General features: G+C 49.3%; 1 protein-coding gene across 1 annotated transcript; it reads right to left on the bottom strand.

The window, feature by feature from the left end:
- Nucleotides 1-8,496: 8,496 nt before the first annotated feature.
- On the bottom strand, nucleotides 8,497-14,611 carry LOC115618988 (adhesion G protein-coupled receptor G3-like). The gene is made up of 5 exons (XM_030511006.1): nucleotides 14,604-14,611; nucleotides 9,388-9,565; nucleotides 9,265-9,304; nucleotides 9,080-9,180; nucleotides 8,497-8,613 (listed from the first exon to the last, which is right to left on the bottom strand). The coding sequence occupies exons 1-5, from the start codon at nucleotides 14,609-14,611 to the stop codon at nucleotides 8,497-8,499; spliced, it is 444 nt and encodes a 147-aa protein (XP_030366866.1).
- Between the last annotated feature and the right edge of the window lie 4,974 nt (nucleotides 14,612-19,585).

Raw genomic sequence — 19,585 nt, 5'->3', positions numbered from 1 at the left:
TTGTTCAGCAATGTCCAAGGCCAGCTGGATGGCTTTCACCTCTGCAAACTGACTTGATTCACCCTCTCCTTCAGCAGTTTCTGCAACTTGTCTCAGGGGACTCCACACAGCTGCCTTCCATCTCCAATGCTTTCCCACAATACAGCAGGACCCATCAGTAAACAAGGCATATTGCTTTTCACTGTCTGACAGTTCATTCTATGGTGGGGCCTCTTCAGCACGCATCACCTCCTCTTCTGGTGACATCCCAAAATCTTTGCCCTCTGGCCAGTCCATGATGACTTCTAGAATTCCTGGACGACTGGGATTTCCTATTCGAGCTCATTGTGTAATTAGTGCGGCCCACTTGCTCCATGTAGCATCAGTTGCATGATGTGTAGAGGAGACCCTGCCTTTGAACATCCAACCCACCATGGGCAACCGGGGTGCCAGGAGGAGCTGCGCTTCAGTGCCAATCAATTCTGAAGCAGCTCGAACCTTTTCATAGGCTGCCAGTATCTCTTTTTCAGTGGGAGTATAGCTGGCCTTGGATCCTCTATATCCCCGACTCCAAAAGCCAAGGGGTCGACCTCAAGTCTCCCCTGGAGCTTTCTGCCAGAGGCTCCAGGTAGGACCATTCTCCTCGGCTGCAGTGTAGAGCACATTTTTCACATCTGGCCCAGCCCAGACTGGTCCAAGGGCTACTGCATGAACTATTTCTCTGCTGATCACTCCTTAGCTCTCCAGTCTACGGATCAGCTTATGGATGGGAATCAGGGAATCTTGTTTGGGGCGATATTTCTGCCGGTGCACTGTTGTGGTTGCGATTGGCACTTGTTGTTCTTCGACCTTCAGCAACCCCACAACAGAAGGATCGTCTGAGACACCAGGCAAGGTGGACAGCTGCTTAATTTCCTCTGTCTGCAAGGCAGCGATACCAAAAGCCCATCTATACCCTTTTGGGTCTTTGAAGTACCCTCTCCTGAGATAGTCTAGGCCAAGGATGCATGGAGCCCCTGGACCAGTCACAAGGGGGTGCTTTTGCCACTTCCTCCCAGTCAGGCTGATTTCAGCCTCCAGTACAGTCAGCTCTTGGGATCCTCCTGTCACTCCAGAAATATAAATGAGTTCCACCCCTTGATACCTTGATGGCATCAGAGTACACTGTGCACCAGCATCTACTAGAGCCTTATACTTCTGTGGGACTGATGTGCCAGGCCATCTGATCCACACAGTCCAGTAAACCTGATTATCCCTCTCCTCCACCTGGCTGGAGGCAGGGCCCCTCTAATAGTGATCATAAGATTCTCCACTTATGTCTTGTAGAAAGGGATTAGTATTCCTTCTCACAGGAGCTGGAGTAAAATCAGCTCTTCCACTCCATCTGGGAAACTGCTTGCCAGAGACTGGAGCAGCAACTTTCATGAGAGGATCATCCATGACCATTGTTCTCCTCTTCCGTTCACGCACCCGTTGCTCCAGAACTGAGGTAGGTTTTCCATCCCACTTTCTCATGTCTTCTCCATGATCCCGCAGGTAAAACCACAGGGTGGCCCATGGCGTGTACCTCCTATATTTTCTCTCTTGAGCAGTAGGGCGTCTTCTGTTAATAGTTGAGACTTGGGTTGGTACGCGTGGGGAGCTGGATAGATCGGAGAAATCGTCTCTCAATTGTTTGAACTCCTGGGACAGTTTTTCCACAGCTGAAATGATGGAAGGGGTGAGATTGTCTTCGAACTCTCGGAGTTGACGAGTTACGTCATCTACTGTTGGTGATGTTACACCATTCCAGATCATTGATGCCAGTGAGGGGCCATAGGATGATGGTGCACTCCGTGTAAGTTTCCGCCACATGGGTCGTGTACATTCGACTTCATCTGGATCTACGGATGTGTTCCTGGCATCCGGCCTACAATAGATCATCTTTAGAATGGCTGATTCCCTCAGGGACTGGATGTCTCTCTCTATCGTGGTCCACTTGGCTGAGCGACTCATAATATCGTCCTTGTAGGGAAACCTTTCCTTCACTGTTGCCAAGAACTGCCTCCAAAGGCTGAGGGCTCACTTCTCTCTTGCAATCATTTTGACAATTCTTCCTTCCCTAGCAAGTAATCCCAGCTGCTTGGCTTCCTTACCTTCTAGTTTGTGACTGTCGGCCCCTTTGTCCCAGCATCGGAGCAACCAGGTGATGATGTGCTCCCCTGGAAGACAGGTGAAATCTTTTTGCATATTCCGCAGGTCAGTTGAGGTCCAGGGTTGAGAAGTCACCTCTTCTTCTTCCTCTTCCTCTGTCCCACGTAGTAGTAACTCTTGTTCAGATGCTGTCCCCTGTAGTAATTGCATTGGGTCTTCATCTTTCTTCACTACACGGGTTGCTTTTTGTGCCTCTCGTTTGCTTTTGCTTACAGGGGCAACAGATATTGTCACAAATTGGCCATTTGGTTTAGCTGCAGTGTCTATCACTGTGGTTGGAGTGGCTGCAGTGTCTGCCGCTAGGTTTGGAGTGGCTGCAGTGTCTGTTGCCGGGGTTGGTGCAGCTGCTATGCTTGGGGGTTGTGTAATACCAACAGCTCGTTTGTTGCTGTCGGGGTTTGAGTAGCTGCTGTACTTGTTGCTGGAGTTGGTGTAGCTGCTGTACTTGGAGTTGGAGTAGCTGCGTTGTCTGTTGTGGTCAGGGTTTGAGTAGCTGCTGTGCTTGTCACTGGGGTTGGTGTAGCTGCGGTGCTTGGAGATGGAGTAGCTGTGTTGTCTGTTGCTTTGCCATCAGATCCAGAGACTTTTTTTTCCCTTTGAAGGTTAGCGTTGGGCAGGGCTCTGCAGGCATAGGCCAAGCCCCAGCACATTGCAGCGAGTTTTCCCTCTCTGGTATAACCAGAACGACAGCACACCTCATTTGAGTGTTTTACTAGTTTTTCCGGATGTTGCACTTGTTCAGGGGTGAAGTTCCAAAGCACTGGAGGAGCCCACTGGCCTAGATACTTGCCCATACTATCCCACTTACCCTGCCACTCATGACGGTCCAGCCTCGGGGAAAATCTCTTGGTGGTCCTCTTAGATTGTCATTTAACCTTATACAAGACTCGAGCCCGACCCTGCTTAACTTTTGAGATCAGATGAAATAGGGTGTTCCCAGGGTGGAATGGCCTTGGGGAAACCACACTCTGTATGTGTGCCAACATGCTGATCCACAGCACAATAAGCAGGCAGGTTTCAAGGGTATCCAAAGGCCATCCAAAAAATTCAGAACTCTCAAATGCTGTTGTAAATAGCCTGGTGGGGGAGCAGGGGGTGTAAGGAAATTCCTCCTTCGTAGGTTGACCCCCCGAGGAGAAAAAAAAAGATATGTAATTGCTAAAAAAATTCATTATATACCTCCCAAAGTATAGAGGTGATGACCACACTGGGAACGCATGCCAGACCAGTTTCATGATCAATGAGTCTATTGTATTACAAGTCATTACCATGAAGTACAGTGAAACAAGAACCTCAGTCCAGGCTCCCCAGCCGATAAACACTAAAACAGCAAATACTGGCTCTAAGTAAGGTACGACATGCTGAAACTCTGAGATCAAGTGCAACAACTCTGAGAGCAAATAAATCAACATTGTAACAAGTGACCATTAATCTGAAACAATGAATGCATATCACAAATATGATTAGACACACTTTGGTCAGATCAGTCGTTATCTCAACCCTTCGTGCCCACGTTGGGCACCACAAAGAACTGTCGTGGTTTGAGGCCCGCCGGTAACTCAGAACCACGCAGCCGCTCGCACACTCCTCCCTTCTTCCTCCCCCAGCTCCTGGAGGGATGGGGAGGAGAACCGGAAGAATGTAACTCCCATGGGTTGAGATAAGAACAGTCCAGTAACTAGGGTATAATACAAAACCACTACTGTTACCACCACTAATACTAATGATAAGGGAAATAACAAGGGGAGAGGATACAATTGCTCACCACCCGCCGACAGATACCCAGCCCGACCCGAGCAGCGATCTGGGCCTTCTGGGTGACTCCCCCCACTTTATATACTGGTCATGACCTGCTGTGGCATGGAATACCCCTTTGGCCAGTTTCGGTCAGGTGTCCTGTCTCTGCTTCCTCCCGGCTTCCCGTCATCCCTAGCAGAGCATGAGACTGAGAAAGTCCTTGGTCGGAGTAAACATTACTTGGCAACAAGTAAAACATCGGTGTTATCAGCATTGTTCCCAGGCTGAAAGTCAAAACCACAGCACTGCACCAGGTACTAAGAAGGAGAAAAAAATTATTGCTTTAGATGAACCCAGGACAGTAGGAAAGTTGAAGCTGTGTTGTCTATAGGCCAGAGGTGCTTGAAATACAAGGTGGGGGGGGGGCCTGAGGAAATGCTAGAAGATTTTGTTAGCCCCAGGGAAACTGCAGAAAAAGCATCAACTCCTCCCCCTTCTCCGGAGCGTGGGCGACGAAAGGAGAGGGGAAGGCAACAAAACTCCCCCCCCCCCCACTGTCTTTTTTGCCGCTAAGCAGGAGGACGCGGGCCAAGTTGCGAGCTCGATCGGCCTCGCCCAGAGTAAAAGATAAAGGCGTGATACAAGCCCCCCATTGGGAAGCTGCGGGACCCAAAGGACCCATGAGGCTAAAGGTTAATTTCTCTATGGGAGACTTACTTAGAAAGTTGGAAAGTGATAGCAAGGACCTATAGAGACAATCCCGCAGGCATAGCAAAAGAATTCAAAACCTTCACTGAAGCCCTAGACCCAGATTGGGACGATATTGATTTAATGTTAGATGCACTCACAGAAACCAAAAAGGAACTAGTACTTAAAGCCGCCAGAACCCATGTTCAGGCATTAATCGCTGCACAGACGCTGCAGGGAAATGCAGACGATTGTGTGCCTACAGCTAAACCACGATGGGATTAGAATAACCCCAACCATTATCAACTTCTCAAAAGATATCAAACATGGATTGCGTTTGGATTGGAGCACGCAATTCCTAAGTCCGTGAATTGAGGAGCTTTATATGCTGTCAAACAAAACACAGGTGAAACCCCTATGGAATTTTTGGAATTTCTTAGAGCAGAGGACCAGAGAGATATCGAAAGGCTTATTGAGGAAGCATGGAGGGTGTACCGCAACCGAGACAGTAATGAAAGGAAAAAGTTAGGTCGAACAATCACTCATGCGACCATTGCGGCCTTGGGGAAAGGAAATTATCACGGAGATGGAAAAACTCGAGGTGCATGGAAAGAATGCTTTCGGGGTCGTAAGACGAGGGCCCCTAATAATAGGGTAGGGGCTAATCAGTGCGCTTTTTGTAAACAGGAAGGGCACTGGAAAAGGCAGTGTCCCAAACTGAGAAGGGAGGAGGGACACCTCCCATGTCTTGCTGAATTAGAAATAGAATAGGGGGGACCAGAGGGTCGAACCCCGGCCGATCCCCTGGTTATAATGAAGCTGGGGAAAGAAGACACAAATGTAGAATTTCTGGTAGACACCGGAGCTACGTTTTCTGCATTAAATCAACAATTAGCTTTGATCGATAATGAATCTTTAAATGTGATTGGGGCGACAGGCCAGCGACAGAAGGTACCATACATGCAACCTCTCCAATATAAAATGGGTAAAGTGATAGGAACGCACGAATTTTTATATATGCCAAATGCCCCAAAATCATTATTAGGAAAGGATCTATTAGAAAAATTGGAAGCAGAGATCAAGTTTAAAAATGATGAAATACAAATTAGAGATGACCAATTAATTGGAATATTAAGTTTAGCTCTAATCCAGCCACAGGTAACAAAGCAGGTCCCCTTGGACATCTTGGATCAAGCCTATCCAGGAGTGTGGGCCGACGGAATACCGGGTAAGGCAAAGCATGCCAAGCCGATCCAAGTAAGACTGAAGCCCAGGACACAACCGGTAAGAATCAAACAATACCCCCTCAAACTAGAAGACAGGAAAGGAATTAAACCTGTGATAGAGTCCTTTCTCAAATTTGGCCTTTTAGTAGAATGTGAATCTGAATATAGCACCCCCATTTTGCCAATCTGGAAACCGGATGGGAAAAGTTATCGATTAGTACAAGACCTAAGAGCTATCAATAAAATAGTAGACGACCTTCATCCCCTAGTGGCCAACCCTTATACTTTGTTAACAAAACTAAGAGAGAATCTTGTTTGGTTTACTGTTTTAGACTTAAAGGATGCCTTCTTCTGCCTGCCCTTGGAGCCAGAGAGCCAAAAATCATTTGCTTTTGAATGGGAAAATCCAGAGTCAGGTCGGAAATCCCAACTCACCTGGACCGCGTTACCCCGAGGCTTCAAAAATAGCCCAACATTATTTGGAAACCAACTGGCAAAAGACCTTGAGGACTGGACGGCACCTGCTGGGGAAGGAGTTTTGCTCCAATATGTGGACGACCCGTTGATAGCCACCGAAACCTTAAACAGCTGTAGGGAATGGACGGTAAGCCTGTTAAATTTTCTCAGACTTAAAGGATATAAGGTATCTCAGCAAAAGGCACAAATAACGAAGCAAGACGACACCTACCTGGGATATGAGGTCTCAGGGGGGCAGCGGAAATTAGGACAAGAACGCAGAGAAACAATCTGCCAAACCCCTCAACCCAGGACACCTAAGTAACTTCGGACGTTTCTCGGGATGACAGGTTGGTGTCGACTCTGGGTCTATAATTATGGTATATTAGTAAAACCCCTATACCAATTGCTGCAAACAGAAACGAGGGAATTACAGTGGACTGGGGAAGCAAAACGGGCATTTAATGAATCGAAGAAGGAATTAATGAGGGCCCCAGCCCTCGGACTGCCAGACGTCACCAAACCCTTTTGGTTATTTTCGCATGAGAGACAAGGCATAGCCCTCGGGGTCCTAGCTCAAAATATAGGACCCTCTAAAAGAGCTGTAGCTTACTTCTCAAAGCAACTAGATGAAGTAAGCAAAGGATGGCCTGGATGCTTATGGGCAGTGGCAGCCGTGGTCCTAAATATCCAGGAAGCTCGAAAATTCACTATGGGACAAAAGACGACTGTCCTGGTATCACATACCGTATCTGCGGTACTGGAACAAAAAGGGGGGCACTGGCTGTCTCCCTCTCGGTTCCTTAAGTACCAAGCGATATTGGTAGAACCAGATGATGTAGATACAGTCGCTACTAACATTGTCAACCCAGCCTCTTTTCTCAGCAATGCCTCAGCAGTCGGGGAACCGGTAACTCATGACTGCCTAGAAACCATCGAAGCCACTTACTCAAGCTGGCCTGATTTAAAAGAAGAACCCTTGCCGAAAATGGAAACCTGGTTCGCTGGCGGAAGCAGCTTTGTTAAAAATGGAGTTTGGAAAGCAGGATATGCTGTAACCACTACTCAGAGAACCATTGAAGCCCGAGCCCTCCCAGTGGGAACATCGGCGCAAAAAGCTGAAATTATTGCTCTAACAAGAGCACTAGAATTAGCCAACAGAAGAGACATTAATATTTGGACAGACTCAAAATACGCGTTTGGAGTAGTTCACGCCCATGGGTCTGTGTGGAAAGAGCGCGGGCTTTTGACGTCTCACAGAAAACGAATCAAGCACTCTGCAGAGACATTGAGGCTTCTTGAAGCTATAAGATTACCGAATCGAGTGGCAGTGATGCACTGCAGAGGACACCAAAGGGGTGACATGGATCAGGAAAAAGGGAACCGACTGGCAGATTTAGAGGCAAAAAGAGCGTCAGAAGAAGGAGAGGTAAACCTATTGGCCATAATACCAGACGGAAAGATAGTAAGTATTAATTCTGAAATTTCTTATTCAAAGGAAGATTTAAAACTAGGGGAAGGCAACAAAACTCCCCCCCCCCCCCCGTCTTTTTCGCCGCTAAGCAGGAGGACGCGGGCCAAGTTGCGAGCTCGATCGGCCTTGCCCAGAGCATTATGAGTTCTCTAAGAGGTTGTACAAAACATCTCTGCCTTCGGGGGCAGTTCTATTGTCACCCATATCTAACAGGCAGAGCTGTGGGCAGGATGGGGGCTTGCTCATCCTCTGCCCATTGTTGCATCACCCTGTTTTCCCTCTGGTTGGAACCCCCTGCCCACCTCTCCCCCTGGCTCTCACTGAGGCTGGTGGTGTTCACCCCAGCCCACCAGGCACAGCTTCACCAGGTCGTGGTGGATGTAGGTGCCGAGGACCTTGATGAAGAGAAGGTAGGGGTGACAGCCCCCCAGCACCACCCAGGTGAAGCAGCAGAGCAGGCAGTAGTCGGTGAGCCCCCCCCGGACCTTGCAGGTCCCCAGCAGGGTCCCACCGGAGAGCCCGCTGTTGAGCAGGAAGGCCAGGTTGAGGAGGAGCAGGCTGCCCACCAGGTTCACATGCAGCCCCATGTGACCTGAACCTGCACCTGAGCATCCCCAGGGGGAGCAGGAAAGGCAGGGTCACCACTGAGTGGGGCCCTGTGTCACAGCAGGTTCATGCAAAGGCACCAGAACTGCCCTACATCTCTCCCAGCCTGATGAGTCCCCAGGGAGCTGCTGGCACATCCTACCTGAAGAAGATGCAGAAGGTGATGGTGATGGTGAAGCAAGCCATGGCTACCCTGCAGCCAGCAGTGGCAATAGCCATCAGGGCTTGTGCTGTGGACCCATCCAGAGCTGGGTTCTGCCAAACATGCACTTTGGGTTAGACAGGCCCTGGAACAACCTAGACAACCCAACTGCAGCTACCAAAGCCACAGGGCTGCTGCAGAGACCCCAGGCAAGCCCCTGGACTGTTCCCCCAGAAGGTCTTTGGGGGGAGTGTGGCAGTGGTGGCTCAGAGGAGATGCTCCCTGGGGTGGGGTAAGGGATGAGTGAAGGCTATGATGGACCACCATGAGCACCCTCCTGAGAGCCTCCACCGGCAGACAGGACCCCAAGCCTTGCTGTTCCAGAGCCTATATATCCACCATATAGCCTCTCTGCTGCCCTCCTGAGCTGGGGCTGGGCTTGATTTTGGGACCTCAGCTTGCCTGGGAGCAGCTATAACTGTCCCTGTGCAGCTACTGGTGGTACCCAAGGGGCCGCCAAGGTGGGGCATGCAGCACAGACAGGGTATGAGCAGGAGCTGTGGGGAGTGGGGTTGTCACCAGGAGGAGGGTGAAGAAGGTGAGATGGTCGCAGGTGGAGACTGTCCCCTTGTCCCCAGGCTGCGTGACACATCCGCTGCTGCTCCAGCCTCCTGCCTGCCCTGCAACAGGCACAGGGTGATGGCCCCAAGCGCTGGGCACAGCACCCACACCCAGCCCCAGCGAGGCCCCACTGAGGACCAGACCTTTGCTGGGATCCCAGAAGACACATTGTGGGGTGACACCCTGCAAGGGGGGAGACCAGCATCAGCCGACGCCTCAGTGAGGGTCACCAGAGGAGGGATGGAGGGAGGGCATGGCTGACTGACGTGGGGCAGCCGCCTATGGGTGAAGGTGAGCTGCACGGGGTCCCGCAGCCTGGAGATGCTCATCTCTCCCACTGTGATGCCCACCACGGTGTCCCACCAGGACCTGCCCTGTCTGGTTGACCTCCTGTGTGGGGGCAATGCTGCCTGAGCCAAGCCAGCAGGTAGCGAGTGCCGGCAGCTGGAGGAATGCCAGCAACACCAGCTCATACCTGGAACATGCCCAGCTGTGGGATGTTGAGGACTGTCACCACCACACGCACTGTCTGGCTGCTCAGGAACCGGAATATTGCCCTAGGGAGCTGGATTTTCCCTGCCTTCCCCTTCTCCATCACATTCAGCATCCTGGGGTGCTGTGACAGAGAAGGGTGGTGGTGAGTGCTGCTGGCAGCATCACCTCTCTGCTCAGGACCCACCAACGTTGCTCCAGGTACAAATTCAGCCCTTCCTGGATGGGTTTTGCTCAGCAACATCAGCAGGAACCCCAAGGGCAGAAGGGAAGAACCTCATCTGCCCCAGCAGCAAAGGGGCAGAGCTGGGAGCAGGTCCCAGGAGAGCTCCAGCCCACCATCACTCCCCTGGGACATCCAGAGACTGGGAAGGCTGGGGTGTGGGCAGGAGGCACAAGGTCCCGCACATTCCTCCTCTACCTGCCCCTCACCCTAACCACTGGCTCTTCGGGGAGGCTCTTCCCTCCCTAACACCATTTAATGTGACTTCTTGCCAAGGGAAGCTAAAGCTGATGTGGGTCCATGATGAAACCGTGGAGCAAGGAGGAGGAAGAGCACACCATGGCATGCCAAGCCCCAGGGCTGGGACTGAGGAATGCTTGGAAGGCACAGGCCCTTCCCCACGAGGGAGAGGGGCACGTCTCACCTCCATGGGGGAAAAAGCAATGAGGATGTCCTGGGTGACAGCTCTGCTGATGTTCAGGAGCTCCATGTCCTTCTTATGTTGAGGACACCAGAACTTCACACAGTGCTCCAAGTGGGGTCTCATGAGAGCAGAATAGACATGGACTTCAAAAAGCAACTGGACAGCATCAGGGCTGGAGAAGTGTCCTGTGTTCAGGTGTAAGTTATTTTTCTCCTTCCTAGGAGCTGGTGCAGTGCTGTGTTTTCAACTTTAGTCTGAGAACAATGCTCTGATAACACACCGATGTTTTTAGTTGTTGCTAAGTAATGCTTACTCTGATCGAGACCTTTTCAGTCTCACGCTCTGCCAGGGAGGAGGGGCACAGGAAGCCAGGAGGAAGCAGAGACAGGACACCTGACCCAAACTAGCCAAAGGGGTATTCCATACCACAGCACGTCATGCCCAGTATATAAAGTGGGGGGAGTTACCCGGAAGGCCCAGATCGCTGCTCAGGTCGGGCTGGGTATCGGTCGGCGGGTGGTGAGCAACTGGATTCTCTCCCCTTGTTATTTCCATTATTATTATTATTATTATTATTATTGGTGGTGGTAGTAGTAGTAGTTTTGTATTATACCTTAGTTACCAAACTGTTCTTATCTCAACCTGTGGGATTTACATTCTTTCGATTCTCCTCCCCATCCCCCTGGGAGCAGGGGGTGGGGGGAAGAAGGGGGGGAGCGAGCGAGCGGCTACATGGTTCTGAGTTACTGGTTGGGCTTAAACCACAACAAGAAGGCAAAGCCACCATGTCCAGCCCCCAGGGTGGCTGCAGATGAGACCCTGGGCTGCTGGTCCCAGGTTTTAAAACAGCCCCAGCAGCAAGCCCACCCCATTGCCAGCCCTCCACACATCCCATAGAATCACAGGATCAACCAGGTCGGAAAAGACCTTTAAGATCATCAAGTCCAACCATTCCCCAGCGCTGCCAAGGCCACCACTAAACCATATCACTGCGGGCCTCATCTACACAGTTTGTGAACACTTCCAGGGACGGTGATTCTGCCACTGCCCTGGGCAGCCTGTTCCAATGCCTGACCACCCTCTCGGGGAAGAAATTGTCCCTAATCTCCAGTCTAAACCTCCCCGGCACAGCTTGAGGCCGTTTCCTCTTGTCCTATCACTTGTTCTTTGGGAGAAGAGACCAGCCACCTCCTGGCTCCATCCTCCTTTCAGGCAGTTGTAGAGAGCGATAAGGTCCCCCCTGAGCCTCCTCCAGACTAAACCCCCCCAGTTCCCTCAGCCGTTACTCATCACACTTGTGCTTCAGGCCCTTCACCGGCTCCGTTGCCCTTCTCTGGCCCTGCTCCAGCACCTCAATGTCTCTCTTGTAGTGAGGGGCCCAGAAGTGAACACAGTATTCTAGATGTGGCCTCACTAGTGCTGAGTACAGGGGGACAATCACTGCCCTGGTCCTGCTGGCCACACTAGTGCTGATACAGGCCAGGATGCCATTGGCCTTCTTGGCTGCCTGGGCACGAGCTGGCTCATGTTCAGCAACATCAATCAGCACCAGGGGGAACACTCCCTTCTGGCCTGGCCACATTTCAGGGTAAAACCCTGCCGTGGTCTTTGGGTCAACACTTTCCCATGGGAAAACTCACCCCCCAAGCCCACATACCCCCACGCCAGGGGTGCCTGTGTCCCCCTGACCTGCCACTCACCAGGCAGCACCAGGAGCAGCAGGACTGTGCCCAGGAGCAGGTTCATGCTGCTTTGTGGGGTCTCCTGGCTGTTCCCAGCCATCCCACAGTGCTCTGCTCCCCACGTCCCAGCAGCTCTGCTCCTCCCCGGGCTCCCCTGGGGCTTGTGGCTGCTCCTGAGGCAATGGCCGTGTCCTCATTTCCGTTCTGAGTACCCCTCACATCTTCCTGTGTGTTGGCAAGTGACCTCCTGCCCCAGCTCACAGTAACCGTCAGAGCCACGTCCTTTCCTCCTTGGCCGCTTGCATCTGACTTGGGGCTTCTGTCTTTCCCCTTTTCCCCCCCATCCTGCCAAATCCTTGGTTGACAGCCACCACCAGCCCAGCGACATGTCGGAGCATCCCTATCCCAAACCTTTGTAGATGATCTTGAAGGTCCCTTCCAACCCAAACCACTCTATGATTGTGCGACTCTAGGAAACTGGGCATGCTACTGGGCTTTGCCATGAGCTGCTGGGAATGAAATATCCTCTTCCTGGGAAGGTGCCCCTGCCCCAGCTGGGATCCCCGTGGAGGGGGATGAGCCACAAGTGAAGAATCATCCAGAAGGGGAACTGGTGGGATGAGAGATAGTGCTGTGCTTTGCGAGCGGCACAGCCAGGAAAGCCGCATTCTGTCCCGCAGGCACCGAGGGAGGAGATTCCTGTCCTGCAAAACCTCCCTCTTCGGATTCCCATCCTCCGACAGCCTCCCTCGTTGCTAGGCAGTGATGGTCCTTGGAGACTGCAGCAGCTTCCATGACATCTCCCTCCATCACCCCGACCCCTATGGCACTGGGCCGCCAGTGCTCTGCTGGGAGCACCATTACTGATCCCAGCTCAGCAGAATCCTATGGGATTCACACCGGGTCCTGCCCAAGAGATGGGACAACCTTGGCTGAGAGATGGATCCCACCAGAGAGCCCACCGACGTGCCAGCATGCCCAGCAGAGAGACCCCAGCGAGCCGTGCTCCAAGCAGGAAGAACTTTAATGGGCACGAGTCTGGTGTGTGTGTGCACCCACTGAACTTCTGCACCATCCAAAACTAGACATTCAACAAATTAACAAAAATAGACTATCTCAGCTGCTGGAGGGGGCCGGGGGCAGAGTTATTCTGTCTTCACTCGGGAAGGACCTTCTTGGTGACCACCAGCAAGGTCTGAAGATGAGGCCTTTCCCACCCATCATCCCTGGCCTCAGAGCATGAGAGGGAATGTTGGGAGGCACCAGGGACCCTGTCCCTGCCCCTTCCATTTCCTGCAGCTCCCGCTGCCTGGTCGAGCATCCCTCCCTCCTGCCCCAAGGATGCCAAGCCAAGGGATAGTAAGTATTAATTCTGAAATTTCTTATTCCAAGGAAGATTTAAAACTAGCTCAGGATTTAAAGGCACAACTAAAAGATGAAATGTATGTTCTTCCTGCAGGACAAATAGTAGTGCCAAAACAAATATTATGGAAAATAGTTCAAGAAGAACATAATAAGACACACTGGGGAGCAGACGCCCTATATAATAGTTTAAGGAGACAAATAGTGGGACGTAACCTGTACACCACAGTAACACAAATAACAAAACAGTGCAAACTCTGTCTCCTTAATAACCCCCAGACTACTAGTAAACCCAATTTAGGGGCGATTGGGAAGGGCAATGTCCCTGGACAACAGTGGCAAATTGATTTCTCTGAATTACCCAGAAAAGGGGGGTACAGGTACCTTTTAGTACTAACAGATACCTTCTCTGGCTGGCCAGAAGCTTTTCCAACCCGGAGCAACAAGGCTCGAGAAGTAACCAAGGTGCTCCTTAATGAAATAATCCCCAGATTTGGAGTGCCAGCAACCATATCCTCAGATAGAGGTACTCATTTTTGTGCACAAATTGTACAGCGAATCAGTCAGATATTACGAATTGATTGGCAGTTACATACCCCTTATCAACCACAGGCTAGTGGACAGGTAGAGAAGATGAATCATTTGATTAAACAACAATTAGCAAAGATTTGTCAAGAAACTAATTTAAACTGGAGTCAAGCGTTACCTCTAGTCTTGTTGCGAATAAGGGTTAAACTGCAATTAAAAGAGAAACTAAGCCCTTTTGAAATGCTTTATGGACAACCATATACTGTACAATATCAAGGGGAAGATTTAAATCAGGTGGGAGAAGGGTATGTGAGAGATTACATTATAGAATTAAGTAAACAACTATTGAATATTAACAAACAGGTAATGGACACTCGATCAAGAGGTCTTGATCACCCATTACATGACGTTAAGCCGGGAGACTGGATTTACATTAAATCCTTCACAGGGCATCCATTAGGTGAAAAGTGGAAAGGACGGTACCAGACGCTCCTGATGACATACACTGCAGTGAAAGCTCGCGGGATAACCACTTGGCTGCACTACTCCAAGATAAAGAAAGCACCCACACCAGAAAAGTCTACTGCAACATGGAAAGCAGAGCTTATTGGACCCACTTCTGTGCATTTACGGTGGTAAATGTATTCATCTTTGTAATCGTGGGAACTGCCGAGACTTCCAAGGTATGTAGGAAACATCTTGATGTAAAATACAATGTCGATGGACTGCATAATACAGATAAGGAGGGTGAGATTATGGATACTTACTTACCTGACCATCGACGGTCACTTAACTACTCACAGTCTTTCCCTCCGGGGAAGGATGGAAGAGAGGGTTTATTTGCAATACACGGTCGGAAATTATATTCGAGAGATACCTGTCAGACCTCCCCTGGAGGAATACACCCCAACAATATCTGTTAATAATAACACCCAAATCCTGATGTGTGCACAAAGATATGGAGACATATCCTATCCTAAACTTTATACCCCTGAGTTTACAATGACTCGAATAGGACAAAATCAAATTTTAGCTAGCCATTCTGATTGGGAAACCTGCCAACTTAATCTTACAGTAACCGAACCACATATTCTAGAATTTAACTGGACACAAGGACTGGATAGAAAAATACTCAGGCTGAGAGTGGAAGTCGCCACACTCACCACACCTACAGACTTCTCCCCTACAGAATGCGTCGTCAAATATCACAATCTCTCATTTGCAGGACCTTATGTGGTAAGGCAATCACATGAGCAAAAATTGATGCTAGACCCCAAATACTTTTTAAAGAAAGTGGTGGTAAGGCCACAAGCCGATATCTCAACCATAAAATCGGAATGTAAACCTTTTATTAACCAAAGCCTTATAGGATGGGGAACCTGGATTCAGTCTAGAACACCCCGTACTAGACATAGAAGGGATTTGACGGGATGGTTCGGATCAGGAATGGGAATTGATCAAGAAGTCTTAGTAAATAAATTAAGTACAGTTGCCTCAGAGTTAGGAAATCTAGAAATTCCTCTCAGATCATCTCTCCTTGCCATTGCCGAAACACAGCAGTTGGTAAGTGATCTTACAACAGTGTTAGCAGAACACACCTCCCAGGACCTATATCACATCACTAACTTCATAGGGAATTTGCGAGGAAAAGTGTCCCTAGCTTTAAACTGTATTCAGTCACAACTTTGGTTACAATCTGTTGCAGCGGCTATTATTAGGGAAGGAGAAACAGGACTTTTGCCACAAGAGGTACGAACAATTATTGCTAGAAATCATACTACCACAGAGTTCGAGAAAACATATCAAGCATGGTGGAAACTAGTAAATTTCACATATAACCCATTTCAAAGAGAAATTACTGCTTTTGTATTGACGATTGAACATGCCAAAATATTAGACATTTTTCCTGTATTGTCTCTAGGGACCATACACCAGGGCGTTGTAGTGAGACCAATGGGCCACAACGTATGGGCGAGATTTAACACTAAGACCCAAAATTGGCAAACTATAAGTACAGAGGCTTGCATCCCAAGAGAACAGTTAGGGTTTATCTGTGAAAATGCTATAACTGAAAATGAAGATCTGTCTCGATACTGAGGATAGCGCTTGCATTTTCGAAATGACCCCTGTCACTCATGCAAGCTCCCAAGTGTATTATATTGGAAAGGGATGTGCTTGTATAAGAACTGCATGTGAGAATGTAACAATTAATAGCTGCATTGAAGAAACAAATGCTACTAACTTTTGTGTGCGTAATTTTACCACGATCATTGGATGTGATTTTAACTACGCCATCCCGTACCTACTAATCAACTAATACAAGATAACTATGTGTTATACCACGATATACCTGTCCTACAAATTGGACTGAAAATAGAAATGCTAAAGAAAAAGTTGTATCACCCAGACCTCGAGAAGATGATACAGAAGGTCAATGAAACTTCCCGCCGAGCAGTATGGACTGTTAAGCATAACGTAGAAGAAATTAAAGAAATCATCACCGACATCAAGAAAACTGGAGAACACCACTGGTGGAAAATTTTCTTGGTAGGGACAAAAAGGCAATCTCCTACAGCAACTCAACTTTTTAATATTCTGGTCCACCCCGTTCTCGTGCTGCTACTGACTACAGCTTTATTAACAATTGTTAATTTGTGGATGTGGTGGAAAGTTCGTACGGTAGCTCAACAAGTGTACATACTACGGACTGTGCAAAAGAATTAGCACAATTTCAAAGAAAAGGGGGGATATTGAGACCAAGCCATTAGGCCTTAGTCGAAATAACTTTACTTTTTAGCATGACTAAGTAAAAGTACTGCTGTTTTGTGGGAAAGCTGAGGGCTCTTTCTTTGATTTTTGGAAGTGTGAGAGACTGAACTGAAACCAGTCTCCACCATCCATTGTCTCAAAGATTGGTGTGGGGAGCTGAGGTCCACTATCTCCAGGATGGGTGTGAGGAGCTGAGATAAGACTCCTCCATCCATTGTCTGAGAGATGGGTGTGAGGAGCTGAAATGAGACTCCACAGTCCATTGCCTCAAGGATTGGTGTGAGGAACTGCTGTCCATTATCTCAAGGATTGCTGACAGACATGTGCAGTTGAAGAGCTGGCTGCAAGACCAGCAAAACTGGATGCAGGTGACCCACCAGGAATGTGCAGTACGTGACGTTAAGAACAGAGGTACTTCCCCCCAATGCACTTGTCCTGATCAAGATCAGTCACTTTTATTTCAAGAATAGGACAGCCTTTCATCCCAGCTCCCTCTCAAGTTCAGTGTGTAACTCGGGTAGCACAAGAAGCACTCGCATCCCATAGAGCAAGAGCTCCTAACACAGCAATCTCCCGGACACACCAGCATTGGGTTTTCCTCCTCTCCTGCCCTGGGTGAGAGGCCCAGACTGAGCAGCCTCTCACCCTGCACCTCGCGGGTGCTTCACTGATCACACAAATAAATAAATAATTGTCCTTAGTATCTTGCTGTGTGGGAGCAGATGGTCTAGAAATTAATTACTGCTGTGTTCTTACCTACTGGACACTGCGGGTAACTGACTTGGTAGCCACAGAGAGAGGCAGCAGGCTCAGATTGCCCTTGTGTTATCAGTTTAGCTGGACAGAAAGGTGTGGGAGGACCAGGCAGATCTTGTTTCATCTGCTCCCTGCCTTAAGGGCAGGAGTTTTCTCAGTGGGACTAAGCCTTTGTAATTTTGATGCAAATAGGTGGGGTCGGGCTCCCAAAACACTTGGAAATTCATCATGCCTGCCAGACTTTACGACGGAGTTCACGCAGGTTGCTCAGAGCATATGCTGCTCAGTGCACTCCTGGCTTGTGACAGGAGCTGCTGAACCACCTTCACGTGGCAAGGAACTGCAGGTTCACATTTCAAAGAGAGCGGGAGCCCAGTGTCATCCTGAGAGTGAGCCAGAGCTACTGATTCATCAGGGAAAATCAGGACAAATGTGGTTTAAGCCCAGCCAGTAACTCAGAACCACACAGCCGCTCACTCACTCCCCACCTTCTTCCCCCCCACTCTCGGAGGGATGGGGAGGAGAATCGAAAGAATGTAAATCCCATGGGTTGAGATAAGAACAGTCCAGTAACTAAGGTACAATACAAAACTACTACTGCTACCACCAATAATAATAATGATAAGGGAAATAATAAGGGGAGAGAATATAAAACTAAAAGGGGAAAAGGAAAAGAAAACAATAAACACAGGTGATGCACAATACAATTGCTCACCACCCACCGATCGACACCCAGCCCGACCTGAGCAGCGATCTGGGCCTTCTGGGTAACTCCCCCCAGTTTATATACTGGGCATGACGTGCTGTGGTATGGAATACCCCTTCGGCTAGTTTGGGTCAGGCATCCTGTCTCTGCTTCCTCCCGGCTTCCTGTGCCCCTCCTCAATGGCAGAGCATGAGACTGAAAAGGTCTTGATCAGAGTAAGCATTACTTAGCAACAACTAAACCATCAGTGTGTTATCAGCATTGTTCTCAGGCTAAAGTTGAAAACACAGCACTGCACCAGCTACTAAGAAGGAGAAAAATGACTGTTACAGCTGAACCCAGGACATTCTTGCAGCAGTTTATCACCAGAAGACCAGGGCTTTGGGTTGTTAATTAACCTGCTGCCATAATTGAGTGTAGCACTAAGGAGGTTTCCCTGCATGGGCTGGGAGGGTGTGGCACAGGCAGGACTTGGCAAGATGTGGACTGGGCTGGCATCCCGGTGCCTTGCTGCACACTCCGAAATCATGCGTGTGAATCCAAAATGCACTTGCTGATTTTATCTGGATTATCCATAAGTCGGCAGGCTGTGCTTCTGTCTTCAAAGACACTGGCTGAGCACAGAGAGGGAGGAAATCCTTGTGTTGTTCCTTGCAAGGGACATTTGCCCTTGGGCTCAGGCCAGCAACACTCACTCAGCCTGAAAAGTTTATTGCTCCAGCTGGGGAGTTCCTAAAAGCTCCTAAAAGTTCCTAAAAGCTCCTAAAGCCCTAAAAGCTCTTAAATAACCTTAAAGTTCCTAAAGACCTAATCGTTCCTAAAGACCCTAAAAGCTCCTAAAAGATCACAAAAAAATCCTTAAAGCTCCTAAAGGCCCTAAAAGTTAAAAAAACCCTAAAAGCTCCTAAAACTTCGTAAAAGCTCTTCAAGGCCCCGGTCCTGGCACTGAGTGAGTGGGAGCATGCTGGAGGAGCGTGGCCATAGGATAGGCATGAGAGGGCAGGCAAGGGCACGTCCTGAAGGCTGCTGCCAGCCAAGGTGAGGCAAGTACAGGCAGAGGTGTTGTGGGAAGCAGTGAGACAAAGAAGTAAAAAATGAAATATAATATAATATAATAACATAATAATGGGACCCTCTCTGCTCAGCTGCAGGACCCACTGAGAACAGGGCTCCCTAGGGCCCCCGGGGAATTTTCCTGGAGGGACCCCTCAACTCACTCGGATCGCTGCGGGAGCAGACAAGGACCATCTTTAAGAAGGTATTCTGTTGTAAATATTGTTTTGTTTTGGTTGAAGAGCTGGCTGCAAGACCAGCGAAACTGGATGCAGGTGACCCACCAGGAATGTGCAGTACGTGACGTTAAGAACAGAGGTACTTCCCCCCAACGCACTTGTCCTGGGTTCAGCTATAGCAGTCATTTTTCTCCTTCTTAGTAGCTGGTGCAGTGTTGTGTTTTTTAACTTTCAGCCTGGGAACAACGCTGATAACACCGATGTTTTTAGTTGTTGCTAAGTAATGTTTA

The sequence above is a fragment of the Strigops habroptila genome, chromosome W, assembly GCF_004027225.2.
Source record: "Strigops habroptila isolate Jane chromosome W, bStrHab1.2.pri, whole genome shotgun sequence".
Lineage (NCBI taxonomy): Eukaryota > Metazoa > Chordata > Aves > Psittaciformes > Psittacidae > Strigops > Strigops habroptila.
Note: the sequence above shows the minus strand (reverse complement) of the source record. Positions and strands in the feature narration are given on the sequence as shown.

Coding starts and splice junctions, on each gene's coding strand:
- LOC115618988 (XM_030511006.1), bottom strand. Junction 9,305..9,387: donor CCCATAGGCGGCTGCCCCAC/GTCAGTCAGCCA, acceptor CCCCCCTTGCAG/GGTGTCACCCCACAATGTGT. Junction 9,181..9,264: donor CTTCTGGGATCCCAGCAAAG/GTCTGGTCCTCA, acceptor TGCCTGTTGCAG/GGCAGGCAGGAGGCTGGAGC.